Source organism: Zootoca vivipara, chromosome 3 (genome assembly GCF_963506605.1).
Source record: "Zootoca vivipara chromosome 3, rZooViv1.1, whole genome shotgun sequence".
Lineage (NCBI taxonomy): Eukaryota > Metazoa > Chordata > Lepidosauria > Squamata > Lacertidae > Zootoca > Zootoca vivipara.
The window spans coordinates 99,432,387-99,455,157 of NC_083278.1; the positions used below are offsets into that span (position 1 = coordinate 99,432,387).

The following is a 22,771-nucleotide window of genomic DNA, read 5'->3' on the forward strand; positions in this document are numbered from 1 at the left end:
AGAAATCCATGAAGGCTGTGTGGACATACAAATCTTCCTTATCAGACTTCCAGTCAATCTAGGCAAAATGTTCTCTACCATGAAGGACAGCAACTCTGACAATGATCCTTTTGACTGGAATTGCTAGGCAGATAGGGATTAAACCTGATTACTGCAGGACATGTGCTGCGCCACCAAACTATATGTTCTCCCCCATGTGCACTATCATATGCAAATATTTTAACCTAGACTTTGAACTTTTGTAATTCAGCTTCAGGTTGCTTAATCCAAATGCAAACAAGAGACCATAACCATTTATATGAATATTATGGTATTTTAAATCACCACAGGATATTTAACTACAAAGGACTTCCAGTCCTATGGTTCTCTCTCATTTAGAAATCTGATACAGGTAAGAAAGTATGTCGAACTGTAAAGTTGGAAGGGACCCCAAGGGTCATCTAGTCCAGTGTTTCTCAACCAGTGTGCCTCCAGATGTTTTGGGACTACAACTCCCATCATCCCTAGCTAGCAAGACCAGTGGTCAGGAATGATGGGAGTTGTAGTCCCAAAACATCTGGAGGCACACTGGTTGAGAAACACTGATCTAGTCCAACCCCCTGAAATGTAGGAATCTCCACTAGTACATTCATACCAGATGGCCACCCAACCTCTGCTTAAAAACCTCCAAGGAAAAAGAGTCCGCAACCAACCCAGGAAGTCTGCCCCACGGTCAAAAAGCCCGTATTACCAAAAAGTTCTTCCTGACTTTTAGCTGGAATCTCCTTTCTTTAACTTGAAGCCATTAATTTGGGTCCTAGCCTCCGAAGCAGGAGAAAACAAGCTTGCTCCGTCTTCCATGTGACAGCCCTTTAGATATTGAAGATGGCTATTGTATCTCCTCTCAGACTCCTTTTTCCAGGCTAAACATACCCAATTCCCTCAACCATTCCTCATAAGGCTTGGTGATCCTCTTGGTCACCCTCCTCTGCACACAATCAAGTTTGCCATGTCCATTAATTTCAGTGGGTCGAGAATGACTCAGCTCAAGGATTGCTAGCCTAGTTTGAACTGGTAGACACCTTCTGAATTTTGAGAGAGCACTGTGGGCGCCAGTCACAACATGGCTACCATGGGGAAGGTCACAGCAAAACACAGCATGGCTTCTGTGAGGGACCACGGCATAACATTTTTGTTCAGATAATCAGCTGATCTGAGAGGACACATTCATCACAGTCTAATATTGCACCATCAGAAATGCTATATTTTAATTAATACATTTGTGAGCATTTTAAACTTCTTAATATGACAAAATCTCTGTAAAGAAGCTGGTAAAATGCGGTCTAGACAATTCTACCATTCAGTGGATTTGTAACTGGCTGACTTACCGAACCCAAAGGGTGTTCATCAATGGCGGCTCCTCATCCTGGAGAGAAGTGACTAGTGGGGCCACAGGGTTCTGTCTTGGGCCTAGTCTTATTCAACATCTTTATCAATGACTTGGATGATGGACTTGAGGGCAGGTGCCGTACTGAGGTGCCGTACTGCAGGTGCCGTACTGAGCAAGTTTGCAGATGACACCAAATTGGGAGGGGTGGCTAATACCCCAGAGGACAGGATCACACTTCAAAATGACCTTAACAGATTAGGCAACTGGGCCAAAGCAAACAAGATGAATTTTAACAGGGAGAAATGTAAAGTACTACACTTGGACAAATAAAAAGAAAGGCACATATACAGGATGGTGACACCTGGCTTGAGAGCAGTACATGTGAAAAGGATCTAGGAGTCTTGGTAGACCACAAATTTGACATGAGTCAACAGTGTGATGCAGCAGCTAAAAAAGCCAATGCAATTCTGGGCTGCATCAATAGGAGTATAGCATCTAGATCAAGGGAAGTAATAGTACCACTGTATTCTGCTCTGGTCAGACCTCACCTGGAATACTGTGTCCAGTTCTGGGCACCACGGTTCAAGGAGGATACTGACAAGCTGGAACGTGTCCAGAAGAGGGCAACCAAAATGGTCAAAGGCCTGGAAACAATGCCTTATGAGGAACGGCTTAGGGAGCTGGGTATGTTTAGCCTGGAGAAGAGAAGGTGAAGGGGTGATATGATAGCCATGTTCAAATATATAAAATGATGTCGTATAGAAGAGGGTGGAAGGTTGTTTTCTGCTGCTCCAGAGAAGCGGACACAGAGCAATGGATTCAAGCTACAAGAAAGAAGATTCCACCTAAACATTAGGAAGAACTTCCTGACAGTAAGAGCTGTTCGGCAGTGGAATTTGCTGCCAAGGAGTGTGGCGCAGTCTCCTTCTTTGGAGGTCTTTAAGCAGAGGCTTGAAAGCCATATGTCAAGAATGCTTTGATGGTGTTTCCTGCTTGGCAGGGGGGTGGGCTGGATGGCCCTTGTGGTCTCTTCCAATTCTATGATTCTATCAGTTAACAGACAAAAGTTCTTCTTCAGTTTACATCTTTTATTTGCTTAAGATAGCTCTTAGTGACAGAATGTGGCAGTCTGTGGTCCAGTAAGTATAAAAATAAAAGTGTCTAAACCTTATGCCCTCTTTCAGTCTGAGGCCCCACCCTCCAATCAGGCCTGAGTGTGATTTCTTTCTTTCTTTCTTTCTTTCTTTCTTTCTTTCTTTCTTTCTTTCTTTCTTTCTCTTTCTCTTTCTCTTTCTCTCTCTCTCTCTCTCTCTCACACACACACACACACTCCATATCCATACAGACATTCAACACATCCATAACACAGTGGATTTATAATACGGATACAAAGTTAAGTTCTGACTATAAAGTAATTTTAGAAGCCTGCTCCCCTCATTAACAAAATGTGGTGTCCCTCCTCCCCAGAAAGACACTGTCTTAAGTACTGTATAAGGCAGTATCCCTAGCCTCAAAAAAAAAAAAAGAAAGAAAAGAAAAAGTCTATTTGCAAAGTTTATCATATTGAAAAGCCCTATTTTCTTTTCCACTCCAGATCAGCTTTTCAACAACTGTAGGTTTCGCTTCTGAGACTGATAGGAATTTGGCTGTTATTTGAAGTGGTCATTTAACAAGCGAGCTGAAACGGAGCCACTCCTAAGCCCACTTGTGTATAACATTTCTAAGAAAAGTTATCTCAGCGAGATGAAAAGCTGCACTCCCCACCCCACCCCCTCGCATGTGTGTGTATATAGATTTTTACACCCTAGAGAAATATTTTCCCATCATATTTCAGAGCCATCATCAAGCCTGCTGGGATTTTCTATTTCAACTAGATGTTTATTGTATTTTACAGATGCAGTTTTTCCAACCCACAATGACTTCAGCTAGCTTTTGCTTAGCAATTTGTTGAAGCCACATGGGGTTCATTACAAATTCTTCTTTTCTAACCATTTAGCAAATATTCCTCCAAATAAAGAATGATTCTGCCAACTTGAAGCCATTTAGAAAATAACACGAAACCAGAAAGACTGCTTGCTAGTCATGGCAATATTTTATCTTGGTGTCACCAAATAGAGATGGGTGAGAAACAGCGTGAGAAACTGATTAACTGGTTAAAAAACAATCTATTACAGAGAAAACACTTTTTCTTCCGAAGATCCCTTGTCTTTTTCTGACTTCGGTTGCAATCATGCACCACACTTAAAAATGCCCAACTCCATAGACACTGGGGAACTGGGCAAAACAGGGAGAAGATGCTGAAAATACCAACTCCAACCTCCGCTTGAACAGGGTGCTCCTATTTCCAGTTGAGTCCAGACCCAATTGTTGGTGGCTTTTTTCTAAACACATTCCTTTCCCTTCACTTCCTTCACTTTATGCATTTTCCTTTACTAGTTTGAAGACCCAATGGCTTGATTTGCATGTTGCACGATCAATCAATAAATTTATTGTGAGTAGCCACACTTAGTATGGCTATACACAATAAAAACTATGGCTTAGCATACGTGCAAGCATGTGAGCTCCCAAAAAAGAGGTTGCAGGAGCTTTGCTACTCTATGGTTGTTCTATTGCTGTGCCGAGCTAAGCTAAGTTTGGCTTGTAGTTTGGCTCCCCCCAGACAAACCACAAGTTTTAAACTACGTATAGGACAAATGTTAGTTAAAGCTTGTGTTTTGCCTGGAGAGAGCTAAACCACAAGCCCAGGTTGGGAGGATGCAACATCTCATGGGAAAGAGGAAAGCAGCAACCATTTTTCCTGGAGTGAAAACATTCATGAAATACATGGTTTGGTTTAGCTTAGCATGATGTAAAGAAGGCTGATCGCCGAAGAACGGATGCTTTTGAATTGTGGTGTTGGAGGAGACTCTTGAGAGTCCCATGGACTGCAAGAAGATCAAACCTATCCATTCTGAAGGAAATCAGCCCTGAGTGCTCACTGGAAGGACAGATCCTGAAGCTGAGGCTCCAATACTTTGGCCACCTCATGAGAAGAGAAGACTCCCTGGAAAAGACCCTGATGTTGGGAAAGATGGAGGGCACAAGGAGAAGGGGACTACAGAGGACAAAATGGTTGGACAGTGTTCTCGAAGCTACGAACATGAGTCTGGCCAAACTGCGGAAGGCAGTGGAAGACAGGAGTGCCTGGCGTGCTCTGGTCCATGGGGTCACAAAGAGTCGGACACGACTAAACGACTAAACAACAACAGCATGATGTAATACCTAGAACAAAGTTGAATAGCTCAGTTCTCCAGCACACATTAAAAGTGCACCATAAACCTTTTAACTCTATACAGAGGCAGTAATCTGTAACCTCTGAGTGTATTATTTATTTTTATTTTATTTATTTAGATTAAATTTTTATACGGCCCTTGATCCACAGATCTCAGGGCAGTTCATAACATAAATATACAAGATAAAAAAACAACCAGCGTTATTACCTCTCAGGGACAGGAAAGGGACTTTCTTTCTCTTCCCACCCACTGTTCCAGAAAGATTGCTTTGAAATTCACCCAGATTTCAAGAACAGCTTGCCGTCTAGAACATGTCATGATGCCCAAGGTTAAAGTTAAAATGCTAGGATTAACTCAGAACTTAGTAAAAGTGCATTCTTCATTAATGGAGTGTTGCAAGTTCATAGCCTTGAAGTTATGTACTCATCTTTGCAACAACAACACCAAAGTGGGGATAATTGTGGGTGAATAATTAAGATTTTTAAAAAATAAGTATGCAGCATCGTAATAAATCTAGCATTTAGGAGGGAAAGCACAATTATAAAATTAACTATTCTGAAGCATTTCAGAGTTGCAATCCTATACCCACTTCCTGGGGAATAAAGGTAAAGCTAAAGGAACCCTGACAGTGAAGTCCAGTCGCAGACGACTCTGGGGTTGAAGCGCTCGTCTCGCTTTACAGGCTGAAGGAGCAGACAGTTTTTCCTGGTCATGTGGCCAGCATGACTAAGCCACATCTGGCGCAACGGAACACCGAAACCAGAGCGGCGCACGGAAACACCATTTACCTTCCCGCCAGAGTGGTACCTAATTTATCTACTTGCACTTTAACATGCTTTCAAACTGCTAGGTTGGCAGGAGCCGGGACAGAGCAACGGGAGCTCACCATGTTGTGGGGATTCGAACCACTGACCTTCTGATCGGCAAGCCCAAGAGGCTCAGTAGTTTAGACCACAATGCCAACTGCGTCACTCTTGGGGAATAAGTCCCGTTAAACTCAGTGGGACTTGCTTCTGAATAAGGACATACAGGATCTGGCTGCATATCATTAGTACTGTGGTCTCACTATTCTGGAATACTAGCTTCCCTAATCCAATATTAGGGAAGAGATACAGCTGAAATTTGTTCCTTAAAAAAGAGAGAGAAAAGTGCCAGTACTTCATTTATTTCCTTTCCAACACAAACTATCTCCTTAGCCTAGAAGCTGCATGGAGCCTTTCTCATAAGTCATAACTAGGGTTGCCAGACTCAAGAGAGGAGAGGACTTCTGTGCCTTTAATTGCCCTGCTCTCTTTTGAGCCTGAAAACCTTAAAGAGAAACCAGCAGACCCTTTGCTTGGAAATTAAACAAAGGGTCTGCTGGTTTCTCTTTAAGGTTTCCAGACTCAAAAGAGAGCAGGGCAATTAAAGGCACAGAAGTCCTGTCCTCTCTTGAGTCTGGCAACCCTAGTCATAACCTCTTACAGTTACATTAGGCGAGAGCACCCACCTCCATCTCTAAGTACCGCAGGTGCAACTGCAAATGCAAAACCAGCAACTGATTTTGTAACTATAATATGCTTAGCTGGTGCTGCGATTGCATTTCCCCATAAGCACTACAGATGAAAGCAGAGAGGAGGAAGTGCACACAAAGGGCATCGCAGAGCAAAACCAATTAGCTAGTTTTTCAGCTGAAGCAAATCAAAGAGCTATGGTGAGGGAGGGAAATCAGTTAATGACAAGGAGGCACATTAAATACAGGCATGCGTAATATCTATACACGTACAACCATCGGAAACAACTCTTCTGTGTACATAATACCAAGCACATTAGAAATGTATTGTTTCTTCTACTTATCAAAAACAAACATTTAGAAGGTGCTTCTATTTTTAGCCAGCTCAAGGGCAATGCTGTTTGAGCATCTCTCAAGGTAAGATATGGGCTTGCTTTAGCGAGCAAATAAGCAGGTGACTTGCAACACCCAAACCCACAGACTTTACTATTCGTATTTGTATTTCCACCAATATTGACAGGAGTTATTAATTTCAAGATTAAAAAAACACAATGTTTCAGGCATAACGTCATGTTATTTAAAACTGCTCATTAAATATTGGCCCAGTCACACCTCAATGTCTATTTTGATATGAGACTCTCAACACTCCAACAGCTAGAGCTTTTTAAAGAAGGAAGGAAGGAATTCTTTCTAATTTACTAAGCTACAAAATATTTATAGAAATCATTCCATTGTCTTCCTTACATCTTTTACAGCCTCAAAAGCCTGAAAATAATTAGCAGGGTTCTGGTTTTTACAATTTTATCTTTATATTGTGCTTATTAAAAAGTGGCATATTTGACTTCAAACCCAAAACTGCACATGGTAAATTTGGCCCAGTAAAAAGGGGAGGTGTTGGGGTGGATGGGACAATGAGCATCATAAATATTTACAATCTATTGCTACAGAGGCAACACTTGGGCATTGCACTCACTGCTTACAGAATCACAGAATTGTTGAGTTGGAAGGGATCCGAAGGATCATCTAGTCAAACACTTTGCAGCGCAGGAATCACAGCTAAATGATCCCTGCCTTGTTAGAATTTCCTGCCCAGTAAGTAGCAGCAAAAGTATTAGGCCCTATCCACCAGAGAGTAGAATTCTCTCAGCTTTGCTTGAAAAGTTTTGGCAAAAATCTCAGTGCTTCCTACTAATCTGCCAAGTTTCCCAATTAAATACAGAGAGAATGATTATGATGCAGTCTTATCAATGCCCTTTTCAATCAAAAGTTATTTATGTTTTGAACTAGAATTCCTACTGACATCTGATAGAAGGAAAAACCCGACTTGAGAGGTATTTGCTGTGTTTCAGTTCCATTGGATCCAAATCCTACTTAAAACATTCTGGTGTTCATTCTGTAATCTGCCACATTTTAAATCAATTCACTATTATCAAGTACTCTGCATGTTCCTGGTATTTTCTCTAGGGTTGAGTAGCAGGAAAACAACAATCAGAATAGGTATTACTGTGTTATATCCAGAGTATCCCTTCCACAAATGGATGAGCTCCATCCTTTTGCAATCTTGATTTATATGTAATACCTATGTAATTAATGTATTTTTAATCTTTTGTTGGAAGCCGCCCAGAGTGGCTGGGGAACCCCAGCCAGATGGGCGGGGTAGAAATAATATATTATTATTATTATTATTATTATTATTATTATTATTATTATTATTGACATTCCAACCCTCTTTTCCTTTCTTGATTTACATTCCAAGATTCCACTCCCTTCCTGCACCAGAGGCTGAGATCGAATGCTTTCATTTGGAGGGGGGGGGAATACAACACCCAAACTATAGTCTACTGCAGGCATCCCCAAACTTCGGCCCTCCAGATGTTTTGGACTACAGTTCCCACCATCCCTGACCACTGGTCCTGTTAGCTAGGGATCATGGGAATTGTAGGCCAAAACATCTGGAGGGCCGCAGTTTGGGGATGCCTGGTATACTGTATTCATGGAAACTATTGTTTATTCTGAGGCCCAGTTTGGACAAAACATTAAACCATGATTTAGCCTTAGAGAAACAGATCCTACTTAAAGTGCTTCCTATCCTCTCTCCTCTAGCATGGCCATGAGAAGATTGGAATCACCCCCCTCCCTTCCTAGTTTAAGTTAGAGTTTGTAACCATGTCCAAACTGGGAAATGCCATTTGTTTTAAACTATAGTTTATAGAAACAAGCCAAGAACAAGATCAGAAACCACAATTCAACCTTGGCCTTCTTCAATAAACCACAGCTTAAACTAACCACAGTTTTGTCCTGTTGTGCATAATCACAAACCGTGGTTCGTCGAAGCTGGGAAGCAGATCATTTCAATCTCCTCCTTGCAGCTTCACTGGAGAAGAGGGGACGGGAGAGTACTTAAGTAGTTTGTTCCTATCACAAAACTATGGCCTGAATTAACTGTGGTTTATTCAAACGAAACAGGATCTATGACCTTACAGACTCGGTTAATTTCATTGTACACAGGTTGTACATTGACAATAAAGGTGGCATTATTATTATTATTATTATGCTAAACCAAAGCCTTCGAAGATATGATTTTCAGAATAATGCTTTTTTGAGATAACAAAGGCTATCCTCAATATTTTCTATTTCATTCCCCATTACAGTAATACAAGGGAACGAAAACAGACTAAAAAAAAAAGTGACTGGATCCTGAGCTCTCAGTTCCAGTGATTAATCAGTTGGGTCCCATTTTAATCAGCCGCAGCTTTTGTTTATTTTAAAAAAACTACTGATTAAAGCTGGCAGCCCTAAGTAAAGCCGAGTCCCACCATCTACCCTGTGACCAAGATGGAAATATCTTTTCATTGATGTGAGAATATCCTAGGGCTTTGCTTAAAGCAAAGAACAGATTACTCTGTATGAATTCACAATCAATCAGAACTTGCCAAAATTGGCAGGCAGAATTTCCACAGAAAGCCATTTCTGATGATCAGGAAACAGCAACAAAATGGAATCCCTCCAGTGGATTGCTCATATTCTTACTTTCACAGTTAATATATTTCTCTCGATTACTTCTCTTCATCAAAAGCATGCCTATTTTGCTAAAAATTACTAGCAAAGGACAACCTAACCCTCCATTCAAAGATTTTGAAAGGTTATAAGGATTAATCTACAATGTATTTTACAATTAAACTACAGTGGTACCTTGGTTTATGAACACAATTGGTTCCGGAAGTCTGTTCATAAATTGAAGCGTTCATAAACTGAAGCGAACTTTCCCATTGAAAGTAATGGAAAGTGAATTAATCTGTTCCAGATGGATCCGCGGCGTTCATAAATCGAAAATTCATAAACTGAGGTGTTCATAAACCGAGGTTCCACTGTACCAGGATAAAATGTGCTTTTAATAACACGGTGAATGACTGATAAAAAGTCTTCTAATTTAATTTTGGAGTATTCTGACCGCACAGAAGATCGAGATTTGTTCTTGTAAACGTTTAATCTGACTCACGTTGTGTAAATTACTTCAACACAGCCAAGCCAAGTGTAACTCAACTCCCACTAAATGGAAAATTCCACTTAGGCTTTGAATATTTTCAATTCAGCTTAATTAGATTTTTTTTACAAGCCCATGCTGTATTGTTTGAGGTGCAAGGCTGAACATATTCTCAGTGCTTGAATATGTATATCAGTCTCAACACCCATATATCAATAAATACTTGGTTCTGTTTGTACAGGTCTACCAGAGCTTTACAATTTCACTATAACCAGAAGCAAGTAATTGCTGGCCAGCAGTCAAGGGAAGGGCTCCCTTGCCTTTGCACATGATCAAGAGGCTTGTACAGAGTCCACACAACAGAGCGTACTTGTTTTCATTTTGTTTTTCAGGCAATTAAACCAAACATTTCGGTTCAATGCAGAAATACACAACTTTCACCAGATGCAAATGGGCGACAGGTGTATTTGCTATTGTGCACACCGAACCATTCTCTCTTAAAAAAATAATATTACATTTATGTTCTGCTCATACATATGAGTAGCTGCAGTCTTACATCCCACAAGATCAATTGGGCTCACACCTGCTTTTCTTTAGCACTGCTGCAGGTTCAAGTGTTCCCAGACTGGACCCCAACCACTTCCCTTTCCGCAGAAGAAAATGGCTGCAGCGTCAGAAAGACACGGGAAAAAAGAAAAATCCACATATCTCCTTCCTCCAATATTTAATATGTAAGGTGTTCTACACAAGTTATCTCTACTTTTCTCATACAAATACAACGCTATGTACTAGATCACGTAAAAATGTGAAGACGCTCGCGGGATTGAAATAAATCCTGCAACGAAATTTAAAACATTTTATAACTTTCTAGACCAAAGAGACAGAGTTGACTATAAGGACATAAAGGTCAGAAGTGGAGGTTTTAAAATGCGATATAAAGACTTGAAAATAAAATAAAAAACAGTTGAAGGGATGGAGGGAAGTCACGAGCTCGGCACAGCAAAGAGTATTTTTACAGTGGTACCTCTCCTTACAAATAACTCTACTTACGAATGTTTCTACTTACGAACGGAGCTCCGTCTGCCATCTTGGATGTGGTTTAGATAGGATTTTTTCCACTTACGAATTTTTAGATAGGGTTGCTTTGACTTACAATTTTTTTCTCCCAATGCATTCCTATGGGATTCGACTTACAATTTTTTCGACTTACGAATGTTCGTTCGGAACACATTAAATCCGTAAGTAGAGGTACCACTGTATTTGCTATTGTAATGTTGTAAATATCGTGCTAAAAAAGAAATTAATAAAAATTATATGTAAAAAAACCCACTATGTACTAGATCACATGTGGAATAACAAATGTGGTAGGTGAACTAAGGAAGACGCTTTTTTGAATTAGCAATATCTCTACAACTAAAGCAGCTTGAAGCATTCCCAGGTACCTTGAAGTTATTTGCAAAGTGAAATATACAACTTACCTCAAAATAAACGGAGCGAAGGGTGCCATATTAAGGGCAGAATATGTGCCATCCATCGGTGATGGGTACAGCTTCCCCAAAATCAAAAGCAAAAGGAATAAGCTCGGGTGCAGCTTAAACTCACTCGTCCCACTACATTAAAAAAAAAATGTTGTGAAGATCATTAAACACATCCATAAAAATATTTGCCTAAGTCTACAACTATTTGACAATATACCAGACGTTGCTATAGGATAGCGGTCGGCAAAGTTTTTGTGGCTTGGGCCAGTTCATGGTCCCACAGACGCCACAGTGGGCTGGAGTGTGCATGCACACACGCAAACACTATTTTTGGCGCTCCTCCTGGCATGAGGCGGCGTGCGCAGCTTCCCATTGGCTGCAGGAGCTTCCTGTAGCCAATGGGAAGCTGGCCAGCGTCGTGGAAGGCGGTCTCCACTCTGCTCCGCACTGGTTAAGCGCGGCGCACGGGAGCCGACCGAGTGGGTTAAACGGCCCCCATGGGCCGCTTGTGGCCTATAGCAGGGGTTGGCAAGGGTTGTGGCCCATGGGCCTTAGGTTGCCAACCCCTGCTATAGGAAGATGAAGCACTCTGGGTTATAGCCAGCTAAGTCATCTTCCAAACAGAAACACTTGGGACTAACAAACATAAGTTTGTAATGTCCATTGATTTTAATGGGTCTAACTGGGAGTATGACTTAAGAGGCAGTTTCAAATCATGACAGGCAAGGGCAGAGCTTAATGAAATGGCAGAGCTACTGCCACACCTACAGGCCTGCTACTTGAGCCAGCCAGGAGATTTGGCAGGGGCTGGTCCAGACCCAGTGCCAGATTTACATATAAGCTAAACAAGCTATAACTTAGGGCCCCACTCTCTTGGGGGCGCAAAAAAGGGAAAAAACAACACTAGATGTACATTTCCAAAATATAAGATAAAAACAAATAAAATAAAACCTACATACAGCAACTGTTTTGTGTTGTATATGGAACTATTAGGTCCATAAATTTCCATATAGCACATGGGTAGAAAAATTAAGGCCCAGGGGCCGGATCCAGTCCAATCGCCTTCTAAATCCGGCCCGCGGACGGTCCGGGAATCAGCATGTTTTTACATGAGGAGAATGTGTGCTTTTATTTAAAATGCACCTCTGGGTTATTTGTGGGGCACAGGAATTCTTTTTTTCCCCTCCAAAATATAGTCCGGCCCCCCACAAGGCCTGAGGGACAGTGGACCGGCCCCCGCTGAAAATGTTTGCTGACCCCTGATATAGCATATATTCAACACACACAAAAACCCAGCAACAATTTGTTGTTAACAAAGGACAGCTGGACATATAAAGAGCCCCATTACCTTCAGTAGCTTAGGCTCTCATCAAACCTAAATCCGGCCCTGTCCAGACCCATCCCTGAAACACCGCAAGGGTATCAACTGCAGTAGCTTCCACCTGCCTGCCATTTGGACAGGCATCCTCACTGGCACGTCCCCGTCCCCGTCCCCCCGATGGCAGAGGCCAATGAATCTTGGAAGGGCTTGGGGAAGCAGCCTCCCCACATCACCCAAACTCCCTTCAGCATGGCTGTTTGGTGGTTTCGATTGCTCTGCTAGGTAGAGGCAACTCTTTGAAATGATTAAAAACATTGCAGACATTTCTCTTTCATGCAAGTGTTATTAGTTCACCGCAACCGTTTAACTTTATTCACTTAAGTTATCAGAAACAGTTCATGCTTAATGCTCCATTTTTTAAGACAACCAATGCAGACCATAATGCTTTGCTTCTGAATGATTCCCCACAACACACCTTTTCCTTTTTTGCTGCGTATAAACCATAAACCAAACCATAAGCATAAAAAAAATATTTCTCAAATTACCCGGAGGAGAAAAAATTAATGAATACAAAGCTGAACTGCAAAATAATTTGTACGAAATGGAGTGGCTTGTATGTACATAAATATCACTGAGATTAATGTGTTATCAGTTTTTGCTGCAGTAAAAACAAAACAAAAAAAACTGCAAAAAACCTCTAAACATTTAAAAAAATGCTGATGGGTAATTCCAAAAGGACTTTGAATTGAGAGTGCAATTATTATTATTATTTTCCAGCAGTATATGGACAGCTAGAACAGAATGTTTTTAACTTTGACTATTTCAGCTGTGTATTGTATTAATTATGATGTTGTGACCTGCCCTGGGGTCCCTGATGAAGGCTGGGCTATAAATAAACTAATAGCAACAACAGCCTACTTAAAAACACATAGACAGCACTTCTCCAAATCCGTTTTCTGCTCCAACACTGAAAGCCTAAACATTTGACAATGGATTCAATGGACAATTGACAATGATAACAATGCATTCTTCTTACCTGTCCACTGTGTCGGCTACAGCTTCCAACTGGCTGAGCAAGAATGGATAAAGGTTTGGAAACCGAGTGAAGAACTCCCTCCCTGTCATTCTGTAAAAGAAGAAAAAGATTTTCCAACACACAGTTGCATGGAAGTTTCAAGACTATTTACACAAGATTTATGTATAATTATGTACAACCCAAATAATTCCATTTTCTGTAATAATAATAATAATTTATTATTTATACCCCGCCCATCTGGCTGGGCCTCCCCAGCCACTCTGGGCGGCTTCAAACAGAAACATTAAAATACACTAATTTCTTAAAGATTAAAAGCTTCCCTACACAGGGCTGCCTTCAGATGTCCTCTAAAAGTCTGGTAGTTGTTTTTCTTTTTGACATCTGGGGTGGGAGGGCGTTCCACAGGGCGGGCGCCACTACCGAGAAGGCCCTCTGCCTGGTTCCCTGTAGCTTTGCTTCTCGCAACGAGGGAACCACCAGAAGGCCCTCGGCGCTAGACCTCAGTGTCCAGGCAGAGCGATGGAGGTGGGGACGCTCCTTCAGATATACTGGACCGAGCCCATTTGGGGCTTTAAAGGTCAGCACCAAAACTTTGAATTGTGCTCAGAAACGTACTGGGAGCCAATGCAGGTCTTTCAAGACCGGTGTTATGTGGTCTCGGCGGCTGCTCCCAGTCAACAGTCTAGCTGCCGCATTCTGGATTAATTGTATTGTATTAATTGGATTAATTTTCTGTGCTATTTATGTACCATAAGATGGGAAGCATCTTTTTTTAAAAAATCAGCCAATGCAAAATAGGCAGGTCACAAAACCAGACTTCCTAAAAGCAGCTTTTAAACAACATAAGTTATACTTATGGTCCATGGGGTCACGAAGAGTCGGACACGACTAAACGACTAAACAACAAGTTATACTTAAAGCTTCATAAGCATGTACATTTTTCAAAAATACAAACAGATCTCATATCCCACTGATTTATTTATTTTTAATGTCATAGTAGCCATTATTTTGATAAGGTAAATCCAAGGGTTAAGGGGGGAAAGGCGATAGCAAAACCATCAGAAAAAAACACAACATTTTCCATTTAAAATGGTTTTTCAAATAAACACTGAATGCCTAAGCACATTGATGTTTTTATTGTATGACACCTTATTATATTTCATATGAGAGTGCTGTTTATACATATTTAAATAAAATAAATAATAAAAAAGCTTCCATATTTCAGATCAAGGAACTAATCTAAAAAAAAAAAGTCTTATACCTACAGTTCCTTTTAATATTTATTAATGAAAATAAGTAAGGTTTTAACGTATGAATGAATTACCACATGGCAAATACCAGCCAAGATTCTTCCAGTGCTCAGCTAAGACAACATGCCTTATCCACAAAGCACTGGGAAAATATTGCAAAACGGATCAAAACAAATATTTTAAATGAAGCAAGCACAGAAAGCTTCCACAAGTGCACATAAAGGTAGGAGCCTTAACCTGATCAATACAAGCATACCGGCAAGGGCCTTGCTCAGAGTTTCGTTTACTATATTTTTCACCTATTTTAATGTCCGAGGAGAACTGGTTAAAGCCAATTTTGTTATTCATAACTGAAGATCTCCATGATATAACATTTAAGAAAACCCATAGCCCTACTACATTACAGACTCCCATGAGAGATGGTGGACTGTCCTTCCTTGGAGGCTTTTAAGCAGAGGTTGGATGGCCATCTGTCATGGATGCTTTAGCTGAGATTCCTGCATTGCAGGGGATTGGACTATCAGGCATGACCAACAGGTAGATCATGATCCACCGGTAGATCACTGGACGTCTGTGGTAGATCACTGGCTTCCTCCAAAGAAGCTAAACAACTGTGGCTACCCTTAAAAAAGCTCAACATTTTACCTCCTCCCTGAAAAAAACTCAACAACTTTGACCCGAACCCCCTCAAAATGGGCCTTCCTAAAAAAGCTCAACAACTTTGACCTGAACCCAAAAAAGGGGGTAGATCACTGCCAGTTTTTGACTGTGAGTAGATCGCAGTCTCTTGGGAGGTGGCCACCCCTGGACTAGATGATCCTTGGGTCCCTTCCAACTCTACAATTCTATGATTCTATAAAACAGATAAAATGCAGACTGTTCTGGAATTAGAAAATGGAAGCAGCAGACAGTATCTCTCTACTAGCAAACAAAAATTGCAGCACACAAACAAAAATTGCAAGTAGAAGCTCAAATTTCCCACTGGCATTCAGGAAATCTGGTCTGAGGATTCAGGAAATCTGGTCTGATTATTCCCACATATAATGAGGACCATAAAATCGACCCAAGGAATGACAAGGCCAGAACCAAGAACTTATGGTTCTGTTTAAAGCAGCCCTGGATGGCACACCACCAAAACAACAGATTGGAACATCTTCCCGGGGTAGTGAAGGCCCTGAACTGGCCTTGCCCATAGGAGTTGCATAACAGGCCCTTCCAGGGACTAGAAAGCACTTTCTGTTTGGGCTGAGCAAAAATGGCCTTTGTAGTGTTTTACAGTGAATGTTGGTCGCAACTCCCTGGCACCCCTCCAACTGCTGCCTTTGATATTTGAGATATTATAATGTAAAATGATGAATAGTAAATTGCACGGAACAGTACTTGGGAGAGTTAATCACTGTAGGAGGGACCATCGGCCTTCCAGAGGGTGCATGTGAAGAAAAACCCCTTGTTGCAAGCTTGTTATTAACAAGATGGCCGACTGCTTTCGGCCTAAATTGCGTTTCTAACTGGAAACCTGAGGACGTGTCTGAATTTCCAGCAACGTCTTTTCCAACCTGGTGCACTCCTCGTGTTTTGGACCACAACTCCCATCAGCCAACACATGGCAAAGGCTGCTCTAGTGCAAGAGAACTATTATTAAAGATCAAGGCTTCAAACTTGCAGCATTTGAGCAACAACAGCCAAACACTGACTAGACAGTGTTGCACAATCCCAGCCTCACACCTGTAGCAAGCATGGCAGGTTAGGTCATGCCGACCTCTGACAAACATGACAAGTTTGATCATGTCTTCAATATTGCTGAGTATTTTAAATTGAATACTGCAGATAGCACTCTCAACTTCTGCCTGCAAAGTACAAGATGATCGGAGATAAAATATTAATCTTAAATACAGTGCATTTCAAACATTCTTCTAATCAAGTCCTCCTTTTTTCAAACATATGATAGCCATGGTAGTTTTGGTTAAGGCAGGTGTGCAAAATATTATAAGTTTATATAGGGCTGTATTGTGTTTTTAATGTTCGGTGCGGAGCCACCCAGAGTGGCTGGGGAAACCCAGCCAGATGGGCGGGATATAAATAAAGGTTATTATTATTGTTATTATTATTATCCAAATTATTATTTCACATCCCACAATTTCATGGCTCATTTTAAACAGGAGTTGGTTCCATAAGTCATTTTATTAAGCACAGGGCTATAGCCATTCACAAGTAACAAGAGGTGGTATAAATTCTGAGAGGCCTCCAGGTTTCGGGCATTGGACAACATTTCTCTGGAAGAACAACAGAATAATGCTTTTGAACTGGTACCTGTCATTGAAGGAGGAGAGTTTCTAATCTAATTAGGGAATTATTATGGGAGGTAAATGAAGGACCATCAACTCCAAATCTTACAACTTGGCGGTGCCCACCGAAAAGGAACATAACATTCTCCAACTAGGCAGATCAAGTTTACAACTAGGATCAAGAATAGGCTTGAAGTTTAGTCATAATGATGTTGTGATTTGTAATTTGGTATCCCGTATCGGCCATGACTGTTTTCCTCTACGCTTGCAGACTGACTGGAGAAGGCATGTCCCAGCAAAATGCGCAATTCTTTCAACCTCACCACTAAGTGAGTTGCCAAGCGTTGAGATTAGACAGGAGGGCTTCTGACTAACAGGTGGTTACTTCTAGTACTAGACAGATGTTCACCCAATAAGTAAAAAGAACCGAAAGAGAAATGTGACTATACTATTACTGGTACTGCTCCCCTAAAATCTAAAGCAATACTCTGTGTGAAAAGATACAACATCAGTTCTGCGGTAATTGCACACCACTTAGAAAGAGATCTGCTCTACCACACTTAAAATGAACATAGAATCCCTTACGCATACAAATCAAGTTGTGACCAACACAGCAGTCTCCAGCACTGCCTATCTTTCACACTCCCAGTGCAAGCACAAATCTGTTGTTTTATATGCAATATTTGTATCCTAGACTTCCCCCCAAAAAAAGTTCAAGATTGCAGGCGAAGGGTTATCTCGTTCTACGCTGACAACAACCTTGCAAGAGGCAGAGTGACTCTCCCAAGGGTACTTATGAGCTTCAAAGCGAAGCAAATGTGAAGCTAGGGCTCCCCAGTCTAACTCTCTATCCCAGGCATCCCCAAACTGCGGCCCTCCAGATGTTTTGGCCTACAACTCCCATGATCCCTAGCTAACAGGACCAGTGGTCGGGGAAGATGGGAATTATAGTCCAAAACATCTGGAGGGCCGGAGTTTGGGGGTGCCTGCTCTATCCCCTAGACAAGAGCAGAGTTAGTCAGCAGGGTGCCCTCCCAATGTTTTGAACTAAAGCTTCCGTCTTATCCCTCACCATTGGCCATGCTGGTGGGGCTGATGGCAGCTATAGTTCAAAACAGACACCCCCAAACTTGGCCCTGCAGATGTTTTGGGACTACAATTCCCATCATCCCTGACTACTCGTCCTGTTAGTTAGGGATGATGGGAGTTGTAGCCCCAAAACATCTGGAGGGCCAAGTTTGGGGGTGCCTGGTTCAAAACATCTGGGCAACACCAGGTTGGCTAATCTTGCTCTACAGTATTTACCAATTTCCAGTCCTCGGAACCCTTAGCTTTTCAAACAGGAAAATATGCTGCTGCGTCAAACGCTACTTGAAGAATACTTTCCACATGCTAGGCAAGCAATCTGGACTGAAACAATCCAGAATGGCCGCAAATAACTCATTTAATTTTCGTATACCGAGATTGTCAGATAGAGAGACTACATGAAGATGACAAATTGATGGAACAAACAGTTACTGATAATATTCAGATGCGGATTTTGGCACGAGAACTTCATTGAATTAAAGCCTAGAAAACCTTTAATGTTAACTGACTTTGATAGGTCACAAGATTAACATCACTCCAAAACTTGTTTACAAGAAGTGCCTAAAGATTACTTGAACATTTCCATCTCAAGTTTTGTTAGTCCTCCGTCATATTTTCCTTTCTTGTACAACTATTCTTTTCAGCGTTTCCATTTTTTTTCCACCACAGGCATGATGCCAGTTAAAGTTTAATATTTCAGAACTTAGTATTAGCAAAATCACCCACACTGGACACCTCAGTTACTAAGATTTTAATTTGGCAAAGACAAGAAAATGCATAGAAGCAAAATCCCAACAGAATATTGTGAATTTTCCCAAAAGTTCCAAAACAGTATGCAAAAATATTAATTCAGGTATATGGGTACACAGTTCCCATTCAAATATGCCACATTTATGGTATATTATAACCTCCCCCCCCCCCATAAAATCAGCTGAAAGCTAAACAGGCAGAAAAATGTATCAAATGGGCTAAAGGTGTCAACATCCATTCTGACAGGAGAAAGTCATTGTTATCAAGTTTTCTAAAGGTTTTTGGCAATGTTCCCCACTGAGGAAGATGTTTTCCCCCTAAGGAAATTCAGCAGTCATGGAATAAGAGAAAATGCTAAGTGACTGGTAAACAGAGCCTAGGGCTTGCCAATCAGAAGGTTGGCGGTTCAAATCCCTGCAACGGGGTGAGCTCCCGTTGTTTGGTCCCAGCTCCTGCCCACCTAGCAGTTTGAAAGCACGAAGTGCGAGTAGATAAATTGGTACCGCTCCGGCAGGAAGGTAAACGGCGTTTCCATGCGCTGCTCTGGTTTGCCATGCTGGCCACATGACCCGGACGCCGTACACCTGTTCTCTCGGCCAATAAAGCGAGATGAGCGCCGCAACCCGAGTCGTCCACGACTGGACCTAATGGTCAGGAGTCCCTTTACCCTTTACCTTTAAACAGTGGAAAACTGAATGAAGTAGTTTTCGTAGTGGGAAACTAACCCCTCAAGGATCCATACCATATCCAGTGCTTTTAACCAATATGGTGCTCTGAGAAAATTCCCCTCAGGAGGAAATTTTCAAGAAGAAAAGGTGTTTATGAACATGGGATGAACTACGCAGATATGAACCTCCCCACTTCGGATGCTTTAAGGAGCCGAGGACTGGGAGGAAGAAGATTTCAAGAAGCAGCTAGGAATGTATATGCATGAATCATTTCACTTTGGCCACACCTTAGCATGACGAAGTAGAAAAGAGGCTGGGGGAGAGGGTTCAGGAGAAGAGGGAAGCATCATGTTCTGTTATGCGCTTCCTTTCCTCAACTCACCTTCCTCAGAGAAGGAGCATCTCGACTAACCAGGAATCCCTGGATGCAGCTCAAGTCTTTTTAGACTCGGGTGTGTGAGAGGGTGCAACAGTTCCTTGCACCAATAAGCCTAACAAGAAGATCACAGAAATGTAAAGAGTGGAGCGAGACCAGGGCCAGATTTAGATTACTGAAGGTAATGGTGCCCTTTATACATCCAGCTGTCCTTTGTCAACAACAAATTGTCACTGTTTTTTGTGTTGAATATATGCTATATGGTAATTTATGGACCTAACAGGTATCTAAAGCCATTGGCACATAACAAAAAATGTATTTTATCAAAGTAATTGCTGGACCGAAATACCATTAAGAAGAAGTATATTAATAGTGAAATACAATTAAGAAGGAGCAGGCTAGCAGGCTAGCCCCATTATTTACATCACAGGAGCCTACACAACACAAAACAGTGTTGCTGTATGTAGATTTTATTTGTTTTTTATCTTATATTTTGGAAATGTACGTCCAGGGTTTTTTCCCTTTAATTTTTGGGGGGCCCCAAGAGAGTGGGGCCCTAAGCTAAAGCTTGTTTAGCATATACGTAAATCCGGCACTGAGTGAGATGGAATTAAGTCCCCCCCTGATTATACCTGCTTCCATTTTAGTGCAAATATCCACAGGTTATATTTAAAGGGTTCTGTCCAACATTAAACCAACACTTATTTCACTGCATATGCACAGGAAGCCTCAGGCTCAGAGGATTCAGGAGATGAGCACATCCTACTTTTCCATGGGGGGGGGAGATAATAGAAAAACTACTGTACTTTGTTTTCTCTCTTCTAGTACTGCTCTCTTACTTTTTTCTATGTATGCAGTATGTGACTGCAAGGATTTTAATGTCTTCAATGGGCTAAACGCACCTCTAGCTGTCCTTGCTAAATTGTTCTCTGTTACACAATCATAGCTTCGCATGAGAAATCATCAATTGTCACGCCGTTTTGTATGCACATATCAGTTCACCATGGCCATGCATCGCAGGTAATCCGATAAAGCTGTTTATTTTATTTCATATTTTTCAGAAGAAAGGATAGTGACCTTGATCCCTGGGGCATATTAACTGTAATGTTGTATGCATGATTCGTGAATCAGCTGTTCCATTTCTCAGTGACAAAAGCGTTAGTCAGGAAAAAAGGGCAGCCATTTTGAAAGGGGTGGGTTGTTGTTGTCATTTAAGAGGCGGCTGCCCTTGCAGAGCCCTAAAGGTGCATTTTCCCGCCAAATATCCACAGAGATGCCAAATGGCAATCTCACGGTGGCATAAATTAGCTAATAAAATAATAGGATACAACACTAATCCAGTACCAAGACTGAATTAAGGATGTCCACAACCAGTTTGTCCTTTCAGCTTAGATCATACAGCTCTTTTCTAAAAATATACAGTGGTACCTTGGTTCTCAAATTTAATCCATTCCAGAAGTCCGTTCCAAAACCAAAGCGTTCCAAAACCAAGGTGTGCTTTCCCATAGAAAGTAATGCAAAATGGATTAATCCATTCCAGACTTTTTAAAAACAACCCCTAAAACAGCAATTTAACATGAATTTTACTATCTAACGGACCATTGATCCATAAAATGAAAGCAATAAACAATGTACTGCAGTCACACAATCAATCAATCAATCAGTAGCTGAACTGGGTTCCACACAATCACAAAAACGAAACGAAAAAGAGCCGCAAAAACAAAAAAGCAAGATAAAAAGCGAAAACAGACAGACCTCAGAGTAACACTCAAAACAGAAATGTGGCACTCAAAATGGAGCATGTTCGGCTTCCGGAAAAAGTTTGCAAACCAGAACGCTTACTTTTGGGTTTGCAGTGTTTGGGTTCCAAGTTGTTTGAGTACCAAGGTGTTTGAGAACCAAGGTACCACTATATATATATATATATATATATATATATATATATATATATATAATACCTGTTTAATAACAGGTAGAGACGAATCAGCGTATAGAGGGGAGGTCCAAAAAATATCTACATGGTGCCTAGACAACAACTTGCACCTTAATATTAGCAAGACAAAGAAGATGGTGTTGAACCTCCGGAGGAAGAGAGGAGAACTAGCCCCGCTGTACATCGGGGAGGGCTGTGTGGAGAGAGTCTCTTCCTTTATATTCCTAGGAGTTTATCTCAGTGAAGACCTTACTTGGAAAATCAATACAACCCAGGTGGTTAAGAAAGCCCAACAGAGACTCCATTTCCTTAGAGTACTGCAAAAGAACGATGTCAATCAACATTTGATTGTCTACTTCTACCGGTCCACAATAGAAAGTGTCCTTTCATACTGCATCACGGTATGGTACACTGGCTTGACATCAACGGATAGGAAGTGCCTACAGAGGGTGGTGAATACAGCACAAGATATTATGGGCTGTCCCGTGAATCCACTGGATGACATTGCAGAAGACCGTTGCCTCCGGAGAGTGAGGGAAATTCTTAGGGATGATTCACACCCTGGCCAGCACTTTCTTGATCCCCTGCCCTCAGGCAGAAGATATAGAAGCATGATTAGTCGCAGCAACAGGGTAAAGAATAGCTTCTATCCGTGGGCTGTTAGGCTGCTGAATGAAAAGATAACAACAGGGCAACTGACTTTCGGGTTTGGTGGGTCTGCATCAGTAAACGAGGGGAATTAAGACTAAAGAGAGTTGAGTGGAGGTGCTCGTGTAATCTCACTGTATACAAGTTGTACAAGTGACAATAAAGTATTTCAATTTATTTGCTTTCCTGTTTTATCATATCAAGACATTTCGTGTTACAGTCATACACAGGATAATAAGAAAGGAAGGCATACAGCTCATTCAATTCCTTTTCCAAAGGCTCGCAATGACAAGGAAAACGCAATCTGATCTAAGGGTAGAAGT

The 22,771-nt window shown here is 41.4% G+C and overlaps 1 protein-coding gene across 4 annotated transcripts in view; it reads right to left on the bottom strand.

The window, feature by feature from the left end:
* The window catches only part of THADA (THADA armadillo repeat containing), a 151,930-nt gene that overhangs the window by 75,888 nt on the left and 53,271 nt on the right, over window positions 1-22,771 (bottom strand). For all 4 annotated transcript variants that reach the window (XM_035111205.2, XM_060273043.1, XM_035111204.2 and 1 more), the window contains 2 exons: window positions 13,453-13,542; window positions 11,096-11,227 (listed from right to left, as the gene is read on the bottom strand). In XM_035111205.2, coding sequence (XP_034967096.2) covers window positions 11,096-11,227; window positions 13,453-13,542 — 222 coding nt within the window. The remainder of the gene's footprint in view (window positions 1-11,095; window positions 11,228-13,452; window positions 13,543-22,771) is intronic.